Raw genomic sequence first — 20,386 nt, 5'->3', positions numbered from 1 at the left:
GTAACTAATAATACAGCCAGCAGGCAGGATAGAGTGGGTTTGCTGACATTAGCTTCAGGGCTGGAGGATGTGAGCACATTTTACTTATTATGTTATTGGTCATTTATGGTTTGGAGGCTTTTTGTACAGAAGGAAAATTTAATGCATGCTGTTTTCTTCTTCATTGAAGTCCAAAGCTACTGAGGAAAAAATAGTGATCTTTTTAAGAACAGGACTATTCTTCTCTGTCTTCTTTCAATACAAGATGTTGGATGGAGTTAAAAATTAATGACATAGCTGAATTTCATTGATGTGATTGAGTTTTAATTATTGTGAAACAAATGTATCCTCCTAGTTCCCTGGAGTGGACTGATGGCTCTGAGCCACCACAGATTAACTGCAATGAACTGGTAGTGAAACTTCCAGATTCTGAACTGAAAATCTTTTGCTGGAATTCCTCTCTGGATTAACACACCCTGCCTTACACCACCCCATCCATATTCTACTAAAATGTCTGGCCTTTGATTTCTGAAAGCCAGCAGATTCAAGGCAGGATTGAATCAAATGGATTGAAAATGACATCACCCACACATGACAGAGGTAGGAGGAGGTACAAAAAACTTTTGCAATTGCACAAATAACTTTTTTGGGGGGAGGGGGAAGGAGCCCTCCATTCCCCCCAAGAGGAACCCAACAATTACCGAACACATTGTGGTACTGCATTAGATGAGTGTGTAGGGAGGGGGCTGTGTATGTAAGAAGGGAATGGGGTGCCCTAGCTGCCTACCCTACTGCAGGCTGCAACAATTTGTTACAGGTCCTACTGCCTAGCAGAAATCCATTTAAGTTATTTTGCTCATAAGTGCATTGATGCAATGCAACAGTATAGCTGCTGGGCTTTGGAGGGGATCCCGCGTCTTTACATGGTTTATGACGTCACACACGTGCAGGGAACGTCAATCTCCCGCTGATCCCGACGTTTCCATCGACTTAAGAAAAGCCCTTCTCTCCCCTCCCCACCCCTCCCCTTCTTCCTTATCTTTGCAGCTGCCAGAATCACCACCTGACGGACGTGTTCCCGGTGTAAGAAACGGGCAAGAGCGAAAGGCGGAGCGAGGAAGGTGAGTAAGTACCATGCTGCTACTAATGAGGGTTTAAATATTTATTATTTAAATAAAAAATAAAAAAGCTAAAGACACAGAATTCGACGCATGCGCCCTCGAAGACTCGCCTCGCCAGGCGCATAGATACTAGAAAAAACGTTAGAGCAACTCATAGATTGGGGAGGAAAGACCCCCAAAGAGCCTAACGCCTCCAGCCACGCTGTGGAAACTAGAATTAGAAATAAACGAAGGAAACGGTATGTTTTTGCATGGCTGGGATTAGGTGGCGAGCATAGTTGCCTTCCCGCCTCCAAACAAAAGGGAAAAAGGGAAAAACAGAAGATGTTTATGCTCATTTCAAACTTAGGTTGCAACTTACTTTCTTTTTTAAAATGTGATTTCTGCCCAATTTGTGGCTCTCCCCCGAGGCATTCCGTGTACAGCATGTTAACGCTGAGGCTAGTTTGGATCCTCAGCCTCCCTTTATACAACCCACCGCTGTCTGGCGTCGCAAGCACACAAAAGCACAGCCCACTTTATCACTTATTTACTTCACTTCTTGATCGTTAAAAAAACCCACACACCCCAAACCAAAAAAATCCTCAAAGCGGGTGACGAAAAGATTAAAAACCCCACAACTAGAATCGAGGAGAAAACTCCGCAATCCTCACTTCGCAAACATACACAGAACTAAAACGGATTAAAATTACCTCCGCTTCCTAAGCGCTTTTTAAACCAAATAACGCTTTTAAGCGGAGCACCGCGGAAGGCGCCGCCCTCCGCGTCGTTTTCAAGTGGCAGGGAGTTCCGCAGCGCCCCAAATGGCCCGAGTTTCCTCAAATGCTCCGCCGCAGCCCAAGCCTCTTTTGCGGTTTTATTTGGGGTGGGGGGGGGAGAGAAAAAGAACGCGGGGCAGAATTTTTTTTTATTTTTTTAAGGCCCATGCGGACCCTCTGGGGGGCGAGTGTGAGGGACGCACACACGTAGAGAGCGAGAGGAGGTTTTGAGACAGGAGTCGCGCTCACTTCCGGTTTCCGGTTGGGAGGCGGGGCAAGGAAGAGAGAGTGACAGGATGTTGCGCGTCCGGGTCACGAGCGACTTCCTGGCTGGCGAAAGTGGCGGCGGCGGTTGCAGGTCTGTGGTCCAGGGTGGGAGGCGAAGAGGAGGAGAAGGGGCAGTTGCTGCCGCCGCCAGCACCGCCGGGTTCTCGCGCTGCGCCTCGCGAGATTTCGAAGGGAGGGCAGAAGAGTCGGTGGGTACCGCTTCGCGACAGCGGGCGGGGGGAGGGTTGGGGGCCGGAGGAGGACTGGGAAGCCTCTTGGGGAGAGGAGGGGGGCCCTCAGGCGACCCCCGGCTGTGGGGGCGAAGGGGAGGGCGGCGGGTGAGGGGGGGGTTGTCTTCCTACTTCGCCCGTACTTCTCTCCCCCCCCTCGGGCGGGTTCTCTTCCCGGGGTCCCCGGGTCCCTTCTCGTACTTAGCGAAGGGAGCCTGTGAGGATTTCCGAGGTCTTCGTTTGTTCGCCCACCCTTCTCTCTCTCACACACACACACACCCGCCCAGTTGAGGAAGGACTAGGCAGATGGTCACCCCCTGCAGTTGCATTTTTTACGCTGGCCTTCCTCCTAGGTTTAAGGACCTAGGTTTAAGGATGTGTGTGTGTGTGTGTGTGTGTGTGTGTATGTGTATAGGTTGAAGGATGTGTGTGTGTGTGTGTATATATATATATATATATATATATAGGTTTAAGGATGTGTGTGTGTGTGTGTGTATATATATATAGGTTTAAGGATGTGTGTGTGTGTGTGTGTATACACACACACACTATATATATATCTGTGTGTGTGTGTGTGTGTGTGTGTGTGTGTGTGTGTATATGTACATACACACACACGAAAACCAGCCCCCCTCTCTCTATATAATGGGGGTAGAGGCTGGTTTTGTTCGTTTAAATCTACCCCCCTCCCCTGCCACACAAAACGTGCCTCTGTTCTGAGCGCTGTTTTTGGCCTTGCACCTTGGAAGCAGCTTAGGCTCGGGCTGATGGAGAACCGTGGTTGAAAAGTAAGGAGCATAGTGGTGCTTTCTTTCTGGGATTGCATTCCATGCCTGTCTCTCAGGTCAGGTTGTGCAAGGGACCAGGGGCCTATTTGTAGCTGGGGCGCACATCCATTGTAAGGACTGTGACCTTTGCAGGGTTGGTTTTTACCCCCCCTGGGGATGGGGACCTTTCCTTAGGAGTGAGGATCACCTTGCAGTTCTTTCCAAAATAGCTTGAAGGTGTTTATTGGTCACTTCATTGTTAGGCACTGACTTTCTGCTGGAAGAATTAAGTAATACGCAGGGGCGCAGGGCTTGTGATGTGAAAAGTTTCCAAAGATTACTCTCTTGATGTTTTTTAATTCCTCTTTCTTTGTCTTTTTTATATTATTTGGGACAGTTTTCTGTTGCGGGACATCCATATATATTCAGCTCATGGTCCACAATCTAAATGAAGACTTAATTTAGAAAAGGGTGTACAATAATCTTAGAAAGTGAGGGGCTCAAAACTATACAGTGGTACCTCTGGTTAAGAACTTAATTCGTTCCGGAGGTCCGTTCTTAACCTGAAACTGTTCTTAACCTGAGGTACCACTTTAGCCCAAGGGGCCTCCCGCTGCCACTGCGCTGCCACCACACAATTTCTGTTCTCATCCTGAAGCAATGTTCTTAACCCAAGGTACTATTTCTGGGTTAGCAGAGTCTGTAACCTGAAGTGTCTGTAACCTGAAGTGTCTGTAACCCGAGGTACCACTGTACTAGTAATGTGGGAATTTCCAAGGCTTTCCGTCTGTATTTTTTGTACAGATTCTGCATGCTTAAGTGTTTGCCAAAGGAGTCAGAAGCTAACACCCTGTTTATAGTGTTCTGCATTGTAGTAGTCTATAGTGATAAGAAGAGATAAGCCTGAGACTGGAGAAAGCACAGGTGCCTAGCTCAGTAAGAATGGCTTCTGGTAGCTGAAAACTTAGAAGTTTGTCTGGTGTGATGTTGGGCTAAATTCTGTGATCTGTAAATACATTTTCAAAAATCTGTCTTGTCTGTAAGCTTCCAGAAATAAAACATTTAATACCCATTTAACTTTACACAGTGAATAGGCCTCCTGCAAACTGTCTTTAGTTTAGTCTCTTCAGAGTCAGGGCTCTGGCATTTACATCTGAAGGTGTTAGTAAGCTGCTTTGCAGGAACTGAACATATACAGATGGTAAGTCATAATTAGGATGGAAAAGAGATGCAAATATTATACATTTTTCCAAAAGAATGTAGTTGATTCCAACACCTTTTAGTCTAGTGTTTCAGGCTGCAATTCTACCTAGAACAACGTCCAAGTGAACTCAGTGTGATTTTTTCTATAGTGGAGTGTGCCTCACATTACAGGGTAAAGCTCCTTCAGAACCACTGGTAGACAAAGCTGAACAATTTGGCATTTGATCAGGCACTATGTGGAACTGCTTTTTCTTATGAGCAATAATGTTAATTTCCACATATGATTGGTTTCGAAGTTGTGGATGATTTCACATAAGCAGGAAAATTGTTGTAGGAGTTGACTGTTCAAATTACACAGGCCTTCATTTTATTAGCCATTAAAGAAAAATGCCTAGTGTAGTATTCGGCTTATCCCATCTAGAGGGCTGAGTTGCATCCTTTTTCGTCATTTATTACTTCGGTGATGAATTTGAATAGCAGAGTGTCACATTGCAGTAAGATTACATCAAGTTCTCTAGTTAAAGGGACCTACCAAACAAAACTTTCTCTAGGCTTTGTAGAATTGACTTATCAGAATTGACTTATCAGTTCTGATCCCTAACTTAGTGAAACACCATTAACTCTTGGTTGCTAAAAACCTGGCAAGATAAAATTCCTCCAAAATGTTCAAAGAGTTTTACATATACCACACCAGTAATCCTTATAACAACCATTTAAGGTAAGTGGGGTTTCCCCCAATGTTGCACATCCGGGGATGAGACCAAGCATGAGTTTCTTGCCTAAGGCCACCTAAGTAAGTTCATAGTAGAAGGCACAATTTGAACTGGAGGCTTTCTGATTCACAGTTCTGTCACTAGGCCAGTATGCTACAGTAGCAGTCATTGTTAGTTTTGTTTTGGACCCCCCCTTTTTCTTTTTTCTTTTTTTTTAATCCTTCCCTCCTCCTGGTTTCTTTTTATTTCTTTGTATAAATTCCTTGTGAGACACTTGCCTCATAGTTTCCCAAGGCTTATTAATTCACAACTACAAAAAAGATGTTGGGAAAGGTCCAGAAACAGGCAACCAAAATTATTAAAGGGATGAAGCCGCTCCCCTATGAGGAAAGTTTGCAGCATTTGGGACTTGTTAGTTTTGGGGAAATACAAGTAAAAGTGACGTAATAGAGACGTTAATACTAATTATGCATGGTGTGGAGAAAGTGGAAGTTTCTCTGTCTCATAACATGAGAATTTGTGAACATCTCTGGAAACTAAACATTGGAAGATTCAGGAAAGGTAAAAGGATACTTCTTCACACAGTGCATAGTTGAACTGAAATTCATTTGCTTCCAGAGGAGGCAGTGGTGGCTGTGAACTTGGATGGCTTTAAAAGAGGGTTAGATAAGTTTGTGGAGGGTAAGGCTATCGGCGGCTGCTAGCCATGAGGGCTATGCTCTGCTGCCACAGTGAGAGGCAGCATGTCTCTTAACACCAGCTTCTGGGAATTGCAGGTGGACAGAGCGCTGTTGCGCTCACATCTTTATAAGCTTCCCACAGGCGTCTGGTTGGCCACTGTGGGAACAGAATGCTAGACTACATTGGCTTTGATTCAGCAGGCTCTTACAATAGTAAAGTAGGGTGAGAGATGACAGATTTTAGTAGTAATGGTAAGTGATTTGTGTCTTCTTTTCTTTCAGAAGACTCTGCAGCACTATCTTACATTGCCGCCTCCTCCTCCCCAGCCTGCCTCACTGTAGCCATGAAAGAGATGAGGTAGCCGCCCTTGAGCGTGCTAGAATCTAACTTCAGATGGATGCAAAATATAAAGACGATGTATTTAGGAAGTATGTACAGTTTCATGAATCCAAATTGAATACCTCTGACAAGAAGCAGCACTCAGTTAGTGATGAGTGTCTACAAGTGACAGCTTCAACCTTACTCTGTTTTCCCAAGATTGATCCCTTCTACAGATTCCGGCTGATAAAATTTTATGAGATAGTTGAAAATTCACTTAGGTCCTTGAAATCTTCAAGTTTGCGTTCACTCCAAAATGCATTTGGCGTTCTGGAATCAGTTGGAGTTAATCTTTTTCTTTACCCTTGGAAGAAGGAATTCAAAAATATAAAGGTAAGAGTGTGCAAATATGTCTTTTGTAATCTAAATATTTGTGCTTTCAACTCTTAAAAGGGTGTCTGTTCTATCTGTAAGGTGGTGTGTAGCACTCAAATTTATTCCAAAGATTAAAAAATAAATGCAAGGCGAAAGTCTGGTTGCTTTTATAAATGCCTTTAGGGCAGTTGTGCCCAGACTTCATGTCCTTTGTTCAGACCAGTTAATCTTTATTGTAATTTAGGATGCAAAGTAGATTTTCACCTGAAATCACGATTCAAGAAAGCTTACCCTGTGAGCTTCAGTTGGGTTGGAATTCGGCTTTAAGTTTTGTTACTATAACCCTGATTTCTGCATTCAGCCTTGCCAATTCCTATCCTCGAGTTCAGCGAATATTTTCATTGCATTTTATTTTAGAATCACCTCATTATTCTAAATGAATAACTTCAGTGCAATTCCTCAATGTACATTTCTCACCCACTTTCCTAGTGCTCTCCATACTGTGGCCTGTAAGGAAAATAATGAAAAGTTCAGTCATGAAATGTAAAGTTAGAAAGAATAAATAATGAGAGTTTGGTATTGGTCTCTTTTTACCTACCCACCCACCCAGGAAAGTGTTATTCTAGCCTGAATTTTCACTTCTTTGCACTAATAGTTTCTTAATGAATAGTATAGATGGTGTGTCCCTGTATGGTAGGAAGCCTAGAGGTCAGCTACTGTATTTACAGCATGAGCTGGGAAAATCTTGATCCATCAGATGTTATTGGACTATAGCTCCCATCAACCATTGCCACAGGAATGATGGGAGTTGTGACCCTTCAGATGTTGGACCACAGGTTCCTCATTCTGATTTACATGGTTGAAAAATCCTCTACACCTGACCCATTGGATTCCTGTAGCCTTGATGCTGGTGTTCAAGAAGAAGAATCGTACACAGCCATTTCCAGGGCTTGTGTATATAAATCTGGTGTTGCTTCCCATAATCTAAGCTAATGTATAAATTGCTTTTCTAGTCCTAGTAACAGTGTTTTAGATCCTGATGCCAATTTATTCCCTGTATCTCCCCTTCCTTTTTAAAATATATTTTAGTGTTTGGAGCAGTTAAGGATTCTATCTAGCAATACTGGTAATGATTCTAGCAAATATATCAACACCAAAACATTAGTACAGTTTAATTATAAATCTTTACAATTTCACTGACTGGTTTTAGCAAAACATGCATTTTCTGTACCCATCCCATCATTTCAGTTCCTCCATGATTTCCTAGGTACCAAAAATATCCAGTTGTCCCACCCCATTACACCTGATACAGTTCTCTATGGTAGATTAAAACAAAGTATACTATCGTGGAAGATGGGAGAACTTTTGACTTGAGAATACCTTTGGGTCACAGATTCACCCTCTGCCTGGTTTAATCTTTACTGGAGCATCATACTTAACTGTAGAAGTTGAATCAGAGATCAGTTGGTATGGTAAAATTCTCTGGTGAATGTATTGCCACGGGGTAGTATTCATCTATTGTGTCCTGCCAACACAAGGATTTCTGTTTGCCCAGCAGAACTTTCCCTGCCTGCTCCAAATCTTCTATGGAGGGTTGGGAATCCCTAGAACATATTTAGGGGCTACACTGAGGGAGGAAAGACCTGTTGCACAAGCAGGAATCCGTATGCTGACATTACCACAATGTAGCCGTGCTTTGGATGCAACCAATTGAAATTAATTTGCCTTAGTGTGCTCAAGTGGATTGTGCATAGAATTATTCTGAATTTTAGCACCAAACCCTGTTTTTTGAAAGTGTATGACCCCCTCATGTGGTTATAACCAGTGCTTTTCCCCCTAAAAAATGTTTAGGGGTACTCTCATTTTGACTCAAGAAAATCACCATTTTATCATTCAAATTGGGGAAAATAAATACAGTAAATGGAGAAAAGTACAAAGATTTACAAAATGTTTAGGGGTATGCATCCCCCTGCGTCCCCCTCCCCCCAGAAAAAAGCACTAGTTATAACATATCTACACTATTTCAGAATTACATCTGAGCACTTGGTTGAATACTATGTTTACCATTTTTTTTCTCTTTCCCATCTTCAGACTTACACAGGACCTTTTGTTTATTATGTAAAGTCTACAATACCAGATGAGGATATAAGACAGATACTTAACTCAATGGGATACATCCAGGAACTTGGAACTATGTATAAACTCAAAGACATGGTTGATACCCTCCAGGTAAAGATGGTATCATTTGAACTTTTCTTGGCCAAATTAGAGTGTGAACAATTGATTGAAATTCATTTGCAAGTGAAAGATAAAGGTTACACAGAACTTGATATTGTAAATGAAAGAAAGAATAGCAGTGATGTCCGAGGCTGCTCAGATGCCTTGAAGCGTCGTGCAGAATGCAAAGAAAATCTAAACACTTCCATGTCACGAATGGTACTTCAGAAATCTGCAAGTGAGAGAGGCTGTAAAGATTACTTCAAACCCAAAGTTAGCAAAGCTTCTAAATCAGTGGATGCCTATGATAGTTACTTGGAAAATAAGAAGCCACCTTTGATGACATCCTTGAGTCTCAGAAAAGAACCCATTTTGGTTGATACTGAAGATGACATTAAAGATGAAATAATTCGTCCTTCGCCATCCCTCCTTGCCATGTCAAGTTCTCCGCATGGATGTTCCGATGAATATTTGCCAGTTTCATCCCATACCAACGGCATATTAAGAACGGGTATTCCATACAGTACTTACTATTCTCCTCAAGATGATTTAGATTTATATACTGACTCTGATTCTAGAAGTATGTTCAAGAGACAAGAACCCACTAAACATGATGTATGGCTGCTAAAGAACGATGCCAACCCGACTTACCATAAACGTACACACCTAGCCAAAGATACCACTTCCCTTAAGTGCCAAAACTGTGGATTATCTTGCGGCACCTCCATTTGCCAAAAGTGCGACAACTTGCTCATCTGCAGGCAGGAATATCCACCAATGAAGCAGAGCAGCTATTCACTCAAAACTCTTGCAAGTGAAGGCATATCTTCTGGGTCGGTGATAAGGGAGAAGCCTCAGTACATGTTGCAGACTCAAGACCGAGTGTCTCAGTACAGTTCAAAATCGAAGCCTTCAGGCTCTTCACGCTGTGGATTTTGCAACAGACCAGGAGCTACAAACACATGCACTTTTTGTTCAAAAGTTTCCTGCGATCCTTGCCTCACTGCTTACTATTATGATCCCTGCTGTCGAAAAAGTGAGCTTCATAGGTTCTTGCCAAACAATCAGTTAAACTATAAATCAAACCAGCTACCACACATGGTTTATAGATAGACCTTTATTTTTATCTTCTGTTTTTTGGAAATCCTATAATTTGGGACAAAAGGGCTAAAAACACAAAACATTCTGATGTTGCTAGAAGTATCCTACTGACCTCTTAGGAGAAATAAAAAAGTAGACATGCCCTAACATTGGACATATACATCTTAACATAGTGCCAGTCTTCAATGATGTGACTTTACAAATGTTGTCTATTCAATAATTGACACTGCTGCTACTGTTTTAGGTGACTCTTAGCTGCTTTTCCATTCTAGATGGGAGAGAGGAGCAATTTTTTCCTTTTTTTTTAGAAGCAGGCAGGCATTGCAATTCATTTTTTTCTAAAGACATCATATGTCTGTGCTTTGTGGCTGTCACACTGCCTCATCCGCATAACACAGCACCAGAGTAGTAACTAGACAGATGACCAAGAAACTAAGAACAGCATTTTCAGTGAATTGTGAAATTGTCTGTTTTGGTAACTTGCACGGAATATTCCTTTGTGTTTGCCAAAAAAGTGATTTTTTTTATTTTAAAAAAGGAAAATTAATAGCATTACTTAAGCTCCAAAAGGCAAAATCACCATGGCATCTACTCCTTGTGTCTCTTCTACTTTTCCTTCACCATCTCAAGCATATAAAATCAAATTCTAAACTGAATATTTGCTTTATTTTTCGGTGTTGCCAATACACCTTGTGTGTGTGGTTGTTTTTTTAACTGTTCTAGTATTAAGAAGTGAATCAGTATGTGTTACGTTAAGCCTGGAGTGTTCCCAATGAATTATGATCAGATTCACCTTCTGTTGCACATGTATCAAATCCAGTTGTTTCTACTGTAAATAGGTGATTTGGAAGCAGATTATTTTTAAATAAATATATTCAGTATGTTGTGGTTTTTTAAAAATATATATATATAAGGTCCTGTAAATGAAGTCTCTGGGTTATTTTTTCAGGTAACATTATTTTTTCCTTGTACTGTATTTCACCTACAGCTTATTACAGCTGTTGTGGTAGACAGGTGTCCCTCAAATCCATTAGTCTCTTTGCTTCTTTCACCTGGTTTGAAATTCTGCCTCTGGAGCTTTGTCAGAGAGAGGTGGGCAAGTCACTTGGCTCCAACCGTTTCATGCAGAAGTGAAGCTTTTCCCCTTGTGATGATTTTTAGCCACAACAAGGATGTAGAAGATTCGGCTATGCATACATGCTTTCTCCCATCCATGCTCACAGGAGTGTGTTTGCATAAAGTACACAGCCACAGCGCACTAGAAATAATGATGGTTAAAATAACAGGGATTGCACCATTTCCAGCCAACTGAAATTTCTTAAGCCACAAAGGATATCAAACTGTCCTTTTTAAATAATTTGCCCTTTATGTTTAATTGCTATTCCATTGCATTGAGTTTTGAACTTTGTGGCAGATTACATTTGACCTTAAAACTGTTAATTTTTAAGAGTGTGGTTGTTGATTCTAAGACTTGCAGTCCTTTCACCCTTTCTGTGACAGAAGCTTACATGAATAGCCAGTGTGTGGCAGGGGTGGGGGTGGCAGAAACATAAAGGGATTAAACACATTGTAGATTTGGTGAAATTCTTCTGTTGTGATTGAGCATCAAATACACTGTCTCACATGATCTTTGTGGAATGTTGCCAACAGCAAAGCGTTACCAAGAAAAGAATACATGGTTGAGAAAAGTAGAAATGAGATTATTGTGATGGCATACTACTGCATTCAGCGTTTTATTTTCTTTGCAGGCAAGTATTAGCTTGCTGACTGGGAAGGTCCATGTAAAATCATTGCTTAAGTGAACGATGAAGGTTTTCATAATCTTAGATGGATTTTTTTTTAGAAGCATATATTCATATACCTGTAGATAAAATGTGTATATAATGCCAAATTTGAAATAATTTTACTCTTTCTAAAGTATCAGCCTGTAGAGTTCATTTTGATGTGTTCCGTTACTGCTCAGCCTCTTCCAAGTACCATGCCTGTCTTTACTTGGCTGCTATACTGTACAGCTTCTAGTTCCTCTCTTGTTCAGGTTCCATACTGCTACTCACATGACACTAAATGAACAAAAACTGTGATGCCACGTAATTTATACAGTGAACCTAGCAGGGACTAATTATATTGCTTTAAAAAGAAAAAAAAAACAGTCCTGTGTACATATTTGTCATGGAATACCTGTGGTATTTAACAGTGTTAAATTGCAAGTGATACCATGCAAACTATACTTTTATGTGTATCTTACTGTATGAGGTTGCTGTGATTGAGACAGTAAAATATATGTTAATTTAAAATGCAGCTGCTTGGCATCTGATTTGTTAAACATCTGAATTTCTGTGTTATGATTTGTAAAGAAGCACATCGCTCTCCTAAAAGCTTGATTTTTGGGGGAGTGGGGATTTAAACATTGAGCTCATTTTTGTGGAGGGATTGTAGCACATACCGTAATGGCCAACCGCTTCACAATCCAGGTTATGCTTGCCCTCACCACAGTCTGAGGTTGTGTATTAATCCTATTTTCAGCTAAAGCTGGAAGATTTTTGATGCTCCTCCCTACATCTCAGCAAAGCCAGCCCCATGGTATTTGAACCTAGACAGGAGAGGGGATTCTCCTAATAAGCATTGGCAGTGGAAATCCTTTGCAAGGATTTATACTTACGAAATGGGGCTTTCTTCCCTCTCCTCCCCATGTGTCCCCTGGAACGGGTTTGGGGTTGGGAGGTCAAGAGAACACCCAGAACATACTGTGGGAGAAGAGGGGGCATTGTTCCATTGGGCAAGCTGCAGTGCTTGCACAGATGGGATGTGCAATGTCTAATCCCACCTCAGATATTTTTGCCCTTCACTTCCCTTGCTCCCTGAAAATAGATCATGGTGGCTGAGGCTGATGGGAGTTGGAGTCTTAACAGCATTTGGAAGGCCACAGCTCCCCACTCTTCTGTTAAAGCTTACATTTGCAGCAATATGAGCTGGAAACCTAGAAAGGGTGAACGTTTGAGCATATGGAGTTTTCTGGTGAATAGCAAAGGTTTTGTTTTATTTTCTCTATGACACTTGTCAGGAGCTGGAGTCAAGCATAATAGATCAGCAATAAAAAACACGGTGTCAGTGAAGTTAACTCTCTTAAGAAGCCAAAACAGGTCTTGGGCCAATGAGGCAGTTTCAAGGACTGAAGGTCCCCACCACTCCCTAAGGCTTCTCCAGGGTCTTTCCCAAGCAGTTGAAGACTCTGTCCGTGTACAACCAGTATCTGCTGTGCCCTTTTCATTTCTCTGTGTGTTCTAGGAGACCAATGAGGAGGGGAGCTAGTCTCATCTGGAACTGGAGACTCCCTGGCTTCTTTAGCTGCCTACCTCATTGCTGCCTCTTGGTCTGTTCCAGCCTCCAGTCTGAACTGCTCTCTGCCACAACCTCTTCCTGCTCACTGAACCCTGTTACCTCTTCTACTTCCAAACCTCCTCCTAGTCTGCCCCCTTTTCTCCCTCTGACCACTCATTGTCATCCCACCACCAGTCCCCTTGCTCTGAGCCTTCTTCCCCTGGGAGTTCTCCTGGGGGTTCCTCAACTGGTTCCTCCCACCACTTTTCTGCATCCACCCAGTCCATGACTTCACTCAATATGACTACATCCCAAAGGCCATTTTTCAGCAGCGATAGAAACACTTGCTTTAGAGGCAGGGATCCACATTTTCTTGGACAACATAGAATTGCAGCATTGGAGAGACAGATTAGTCCTGGATTTACCAGTGCTCTTAAGACGGTGGGCCACAGCTCCCATCCTTAGCCATTGGCCATACTAGCTAGTGCTGATGGGAACTGGAGTCCATGGCAGCTGGAGGGGACCTGATTCAGTCTAACACCCTGTTTGATGTAGGAAAGCTAAAGCATCTGATTCTCCAACATCTTCAAGAGTTCCAGTGGAGATCCTGTCAACAGTTGGTAACTGCTTTCACTGTCAAACTGCTCTCACCATTAACAAGATTCCAGCCCCTGCAGAAGCAAAGGCTGGACGTTGCAATTCCTCCATGACAAATGTACACCTATGGGGGAATGTTCTATTAAAGTAAAGCATAGCTTTACATTTTAAGACATCTGCAATACAGAACAGGAAATGCAACCACAGAATTGGGCACCTCTCAGCCAGCCACAGCTGGACATATGAAGCTGTTTTAGCTGATTTACCTATCTACTTGTGTGGGGTAGCTGAAAACGTCGGTTTGATGTAAGAGTTTTTATCTAGTCCCCAAACGAATGTTTGGCACAGGCCTAAAAGCATTCAAGGCTGTTCTGTAGGTATGAGCCATGGATTTGCCCCAAATGGGTGAGATTCAGCTGTGTTGAGCTGATAGGAACAGCTAGTCCTGGCTCTACTATTGGGCAGAGCGATGCCACCAACACGGAGTGGTGGCAAAATGTTGGAGAATGGCACTGTGTCTGCCACGTGTCCTGTCCTGCACCCCTAAGATAGACAGCTGCCTTCAGGCTGATGATGCTGACCCATAGCCAGGCTTGAAGAAGAAATAGTAATCTGCTAGCCTGGGTGACTTCTGTATGTGGAAGGGAGCAAGGGGCATCGTGACCTTTACCTCAAGCAGCAAATGTCTGGTGTTGCCCCTGTTCCATATACATCCCCTGCAATCATCACATGTGTGAGGAGGGGTGGTGGTCAGCAAAATGTGCGCATCACCAAAGCCCCTGAGTTTTCCTTGCTGTCCGGTGAGCCCAGACCTTCAACAAAGAATTTCTCTCTCTATAAGACACACTTTTCCCCTCCTAAAAAGTAAGGGGAAATACGTGTGCGTCTTATGGAGCAAATGCAGGCGGGAGGCTCTGCTCAGCGCTCCCGTTAAAGAGCCGCGTGGAGCATGTGTGCGGCTCTTTGGGACTTTTTCCCAAGGAGGGAGAAGGGCTGCCCTTCTCCCTCCTTGGGAAAAGCCCCCAAGAGCTGCACACACACTCCGCGCATTCTTTAAAGGGAGTGCAGCTCTTGGGGGAGCCTTAGCCGCGCGCAGCCTCTCCCGGGCAGGGGAATGAAGGCTCCCCTTGCCCTGGAGAGGCTGCCCGCAGCCAAGAAGAAGCCAGGACAGCCAGCGGGATCGCTGCGCTGCAATCCCGCTGGCTGTCCTGGCTACTGGCTTAGCCGAGTGAAGCCTCCGCAGGGGAGCCTTCATCCCGCTCCTCTGTGGAGGCTTCAGGGCTACCCCAGAAGCCAGAACAGCTAGAGGGAGCGCTCCTCGGGGAAAAGCCTGCAAGCGCTGCACACACGCTCCACGCGGTTCATGAAAGGGAGCGCTGAGCAGAGCCTGGGATGCATACAGGCTCTACTCAGCGCTCCCTTTAAATAATATTTTTTTTCTTGCATTCCCCCTCTAAAAACTAGGTGCGCCTTGTGGTCAGGTGCGTCTTATGGAGCGAAAAATACGGTAACATTTGGAGAACATGAATCTAGATAAACCACAGAAGGTAGAGGAATCAAAGTAGCAAAGTTTCTTTCCTGCCACTTGGAGTGTGGCATGCATCTGTGATGCTGGAGAATTTTGCACACTGCCTTGAAATGTATCTGTGAAAGACAAATAATCATAACCATGCTCGTGTTTATTAAAACTACGAGTTTTATAAAACAGTGGTTGCAAAAAACCTTTCATTATACTGACTCATTTGTTGAGAAAAGCCTGTATGTTTGCCGTAGAATCTTAGCACACTTATTCATCTTTTGGCATGAGGGCAGCATAATTTAAATTGGCATGTGTCGAAATGAAGTATCGGGCTGCTCTGACGCCAGGACATGTTATAGAGGGCAACTTCCAGGAGAGTAGCTAGCGAGTCGTAGCAAAAAAACAGAATCTTGCAGCACGTTAACCATGAGGGAATGTGATGTGGCATGAGTGTTTGTAGGCTACAGTCTACTCCATCAGTTGTGTGAAGTGCAACCCTGAATTGTCAAACATATATGCACATTGGGGGGGGGGGTTAAGTGAAATCAGAGAGAGATTAGATGCAAAAAGAACGGACAAGGAAGCTGACCTGAAAGCACAACAGATATCAATTTATTATTATTATTATTATTAATAATATCAATATTGTATCATCAAGCATTTAAAAAGACAATTCCTTCCGTTCTGTTTGCTCTCAGATCCATTGGAATTATGAGTCCTGCTTTGATGAGCAATCAAAATGGGGCTTTTTGCCAGTGGCATATACCAGCCAAAAGTCCTAATAAATAAGACTGTTAATAACAACATGCGCCTTAGCAGCTTCTTAAATACACACACACAAGCAGCTTAAATGAGTCAGCGCAGTCATGCTGCTCCTCTTTCGCATAGCTGGCTTGAGCTTTCTCAGTCTGCCTCATCTTTAATCGTTATTATCATATGCAGCATCTATATCAGCCTTTGCCAATCTGGTGCCCTCCAGAAGTTTTTGAACTACAGCTCCCATCAGCCACAGCCAGGGTGTGAGACAAGCTTTGGCCCTAGCAATAAAATATTTGTGGGAGCACCCCCTCCCAAGTAGATGGGTATTGTCTTTCAAATGGTGTGCATGCATTGCGTTATATGATCAATTATGCAGGGCAGGGTATACCTGCCCCCCCGGCAATATTTTATTCAAGTTAGCACCCCTGTCCCCACTTGTCTCCCAGAACCAGAAGAGGCATGAAGAGGGTGGAAGAGAGGTTGGCTGCACATAGGCATAGCCTCTGATTGCTTGGGGGGCAACCTGGGAGAGGAGAGGATTTAGACCATTGTGGGTTGGTGGGGGCTTTCAGTCTCAGCAACTGATCCATGGGGCAAGACCTACAGAGGATGAACTGCTGTGCCCATTAGGCCTGACACTCTGCCACTTGTGCTCAGATATTTGAACTGGTTGCTGATCTGACAGCAGGTTGAGTTCAAGGGGTTGCCATTAGTATGTAAAGCCCATAACAACTTCGGACCAGTTTACCTACGAAATTGCCTTCCCTACATGTGCCCACTCAACCACTTTGACTGGCGGAACTGGCTCTACAAATTTGTGCTGCACATTACCCATTCCGCATATGTAAGAACTTAATCTTTTAGTGTGGCAGATCCTAAACTTTGGAACTCCCTGCCTATTGAGATCAAGCAGGCGCCTTCATATTTTACTCTTTTTGGCGCTTGCTGAAAACATTCCTGTTTAGACAAGCTGACCCAGATGCTTAGAAAGTCGAGGCCATTTCAATCCGTTTTAGTATTTTAACTTCAGTATGTTTTATAGTAGGATTGTAATTCCCTCCCCCCCTGATTTTACTGTTTTATCTTTTGAGGGTTTTTCTTTTTTTTAACAGTCAAGAAATTTAAGGAAACAAACAAATATTAGGTCTGACTATTGAGCCACTTAGCCTGATTCTCCAGCCACTGGCGGAAGAAGGGGGGGAGCGCACTGCCCCCGGCACCATCGGGGAGAGGGTACCATCGCGGCCACCGCCCCGGACATGTGCTACGCACCCCCCCAACGTGCCAGGTGCCACGCCCTCGGGATGCACGCCACGCCCCCACAGGCGACGTGCCACACCCCCAGGATGCGTGCCAGCCACGCCCTCGCCTGCTCTCTGCCCCCGGTGCTGGAGCATGCAGCTTTGCCACTATCTCCAGCCGTGTTTGCCTTTGTCCCCATCAATTGGGCTTACCTTTCCCTCTGCCTTCCAGGCCTGGAATGCACCCCCCCCCCAAAGCTTGCTCATAGTGGAGTGCAACTCTTGGGCTGAAAAAGTCCCCCATACAATTACTTGGGGGTCGGGGGGGTGAGTCCTACTGAACTCAAGGGGATTTTCTTCTGATCTGATCTGTAGCAGATGGCACTGTAAGAATTGTGTTCTCCCAAAATTAAATGTGGCTCTGCCATGCTGTGGGAGTTATTGAAAAATGCCCGTAGGTGGCGCTCTAGCATCAGCTTTTGCCTTGCAGAAATTGTCCGGAGATTAGAGCTCTGCTTCAGGAGAGCACAGACATGCAACGTAAGTTTATCATGAAGAAGGATTGGGAAAATGGAACTACGGTTATTGCCTCCCGACGCAGTGGAAGTAGAGCTTTACTTTAAGGGAAGTGGTGCATATTTGCAGTTCTCCTGATATTGTGGGCTTTGTGTGGGCAACCCAGTCAGATGGGTAGCGTACAATTATTATTATTATTGCTGTTGTTGTTGTTGTTGTTGTTGTTGTTGTTGTTGTTGTTGTTGTTGTTGTTATGTGTGTTAGTTGGAAGGGTTTTTTTAATCTGGCTGTAGCTCAGTGGTTGAGCTACACTGCAGATGGTGACAGCAGTCACGAAATTAAAAGACGCCTGCTTCTTGGGAGAAAAGCAATGACAAACCTAGACAGCATCTTAAAAAGCAGAGACATCACCTTGCCAACAAAGGTCCGTATAGTCAAAGCTATGGTTTTCCCAGCAGTGATGCATGGAAGTGAGAGCTGGACCATAAAGAAGGCTGATTGCAGAAGAATTGATGCTTTTGAATTATGGTGCTGGAGGAGATTCTTGAGAGTCCCATGGACTGCAAGAAGATCAAACCTCTCCATTCTGAAGGAAATCAGCCCTGAGTGCTCACTGGAAGGACAGATCCTGAAGCTGAGACTCCAATACTTTGGCCACCTCATGAGAAGAGAAGACTCCCTGGAAAAGACCCTGATCTTGGGAAAGATGGAGGGCACAAAAAGAAGGGGACGACAGAGGACGAGATGGTTGGACAGTGTTCTGGAAGCTATCAGCATGAGTTTGACCAAACTGCGGGAGGCAGTGGAAGACAGGAGGGCCTGGCGTTCTCTGGTCTATGGGGTCACGAAGAGTCGGACACGACTAAACGACTAAACAACAACAACAGCTCAGCGGTTGAGCACCTGGTTCACAGGTTCAGTCTTCAGCATATTTATTTCGTTGATAGGCAAGGAGGAACATGGCAGAGCACCCTGTTCAGCCTACAAACAAATATGGCTTGGACAGTGACCAAAGGCATTTGAATACCTGAATTATTTCCCCTAGTATAATATGGTCCATATTCTGTAACCTTGTCTTGTTTAACCTTTATGTCTATGCTAGAAATAGTTCTAGCTGCTACTTTCCACACATTCACATACCAGTTCTCTATTAATTTTGGTTTTCTTTTATGTCTATATTTTTCACACAGTGATCTATGATTGTATACGGATTATTCATATTGTCATCAGTTCCAGTTTGATAACACTGCAAAATCTTGCATAGCCTTTATTTTTAAAAAGTATTTTTTTTATTTTTTAAAAACAAAGTCTCCTTCGCTTTCCCCCAAATCATCTAAATAACTTAATATCCTCCTAGTAACCTAGCTTAGCCCTACCCCCAAAATCGATTTTCCATAGAGTCACAGAATTGTAGATTTGGAAGGGACACAAGGGTCATCTTGTCTGACCCCTTGCAAACTCATTTCCCACCCAGGAGCACCTGAAGCATTTAGAGAAAGAATTGGGGCCTGTCCCTTATGGGCGTGTTCCTAGCATTAGCAATACCCTGTTTGCCCCTAAATAGGGAGGACTAGAAACTCTCAAAAATACATTCAATTCTCAGAAATCTATAGGAAACCAGGGATATTGCACTAGGATTCACATTTCACAATTAGGCTTCAATGCTATTCCATCTTACTAACACTGCAATAACAAACTGCAGGCATTGCACATCAGGGCATGAGTTGTTTTGTGATAAACATCCGTTTTGAAGATAACTGAATGTGATATGATCAAGTCATCATCGCCTGGGGTATGCATTCTTTTCCTTTGTTCCCAGATAGAACCATAGAGTTTGAAGGGATCCCAATGGTGATCTAGTCTAACCCCCTGCAATGCAGGAATAGAGTGTACTTCAGCCTTGGGTTCTCAGATGTTGTTGGACTGCAACTCCCATAACCCCCAATTAGACAACACTCAGGAGTGATGCCAGCTGTAGCTGGTAGCATATCTGGTCAAAGAGGTCCTGTAGGCTTCTGAAGAAGTACAAAAACCTGCAAGACCTGTTTGACCACAGGTGATAGTTGGGAAAAAGGAGTGCACCTTCAGCTCTCTTAAGCACTGTTGTCTGTGTGGGTTGTAATCCTCTGGAGCAGTCAAGTACAGTGGTACCTCAGGTTAAGTACTGGTTGGACTGGTTGGAGGGGATATGCCACCAGCTGGTCCATTAGGACAAATGGGGTGCTGCCCCACCAACCTCACCCAGACCACACCTGCCTGCCTTCTTACTGCTAACCAGCCCATAGCCAGCTGGTCCTTGGCTGTCAGCTTCCTCCTCCTTAGTCTGTTTTGTCCTTGCAATGCACAGAAGGCATGAGGATGAAGCCAGAATGAGTTGGCTCCACCTACCATCAGCTCTGACTCCATCCACCATCAGCCTCCTTGTCAGCAACATGAAAGGTTTGGAAAGCTCTGCATTAGAGCTTTAACTGTTAATAAAGTCCCACCAGCCACAATGTGTCCCTGGCCAATGTTTATGCCACTGAATACAAGCTAAGGTAAAGGGACACCTGACCATTAGGTCCAGTCGTGGCCGACTCTGGGGTTGCGGCGCTCATCTCGCTTTATTGGCCGAGGGAGCCGGCATACAGCTTCTGGATCATGTGGCCAGCATGACTAAGCCACTTCTGGCGAACCAGAGTAGCGCACGGAAACGCCGTTTACCTT

At 43.9% G+C, this 20,386-nt stretch overlaps 1 protein-coding gene across 9 annotated transcripts; it reads left to right on the top strand.

Annotated features, from left to right (window-relative positions):
- The first annotated feature begins 1,002 nt into the window (after nucleotides 1-1,002).
- On the top strand, nucleotides 1,003-11,393 carry SPATA2 (spermatogenesis associated 2). 9 transcript variants are annotated; one of them, XM_053394224.1, is made up of 3 exons: nucleotides 1,003-1,100; nucleotides 6,001-6,430; nucleotides 8,504-11,393. In XM_053394224.1, the coding sequence occupies exons 2-3, from the start codon at nucleotides 6,113-6,115 to the stop codon at nucleotides 9,740-9,742; spliced, it is 1,557 nt and encodes a 518-aa protein (XP_053250199.1). In that variant the 5' UTR covers nucleotides 1,003-1,100; nucleotides 6,001-6,112; the 3' UTR covers nucleotides 9,743-11,393. The 9 variants fall into 9 exon arrangements, with proteins under 9 accessions (XP_053250199.1, XP_053250200.1, XP_053250202.1 ...); XM_053394225.1 differs by having other exon boundaries at nucleotides 1,004-1,100; nucleotides 6,004-6,430; XM_053394227.1 differs by having other exon boundaries at nucleotides 1,007-1,104.
- Nucleotides 11,394-20,386: the final 8,993 nt, after the last annotated feature.

Source organism: Podarcis raffonei, chromosome 6 (genome assembly GCF_027172205.1).
Source record: "Podarcis raffonei isolate rPodRaf1 chromosome 6, rPodRaf1.pri, whole genome shotgun sequence".
Taxonomy (NCBI): domain Eukaryota; kingdom Metazoa; phylum Chordata; class Lepidosauria; order Squamata; family Lacertidae; genus Podarcis; species Podarcis raffonei.
The sequence above is the reverse complement of the archived record's forward strand: the minus strand, read 5'-3'. Positions and strand labels throughout refer to the sequence as shown.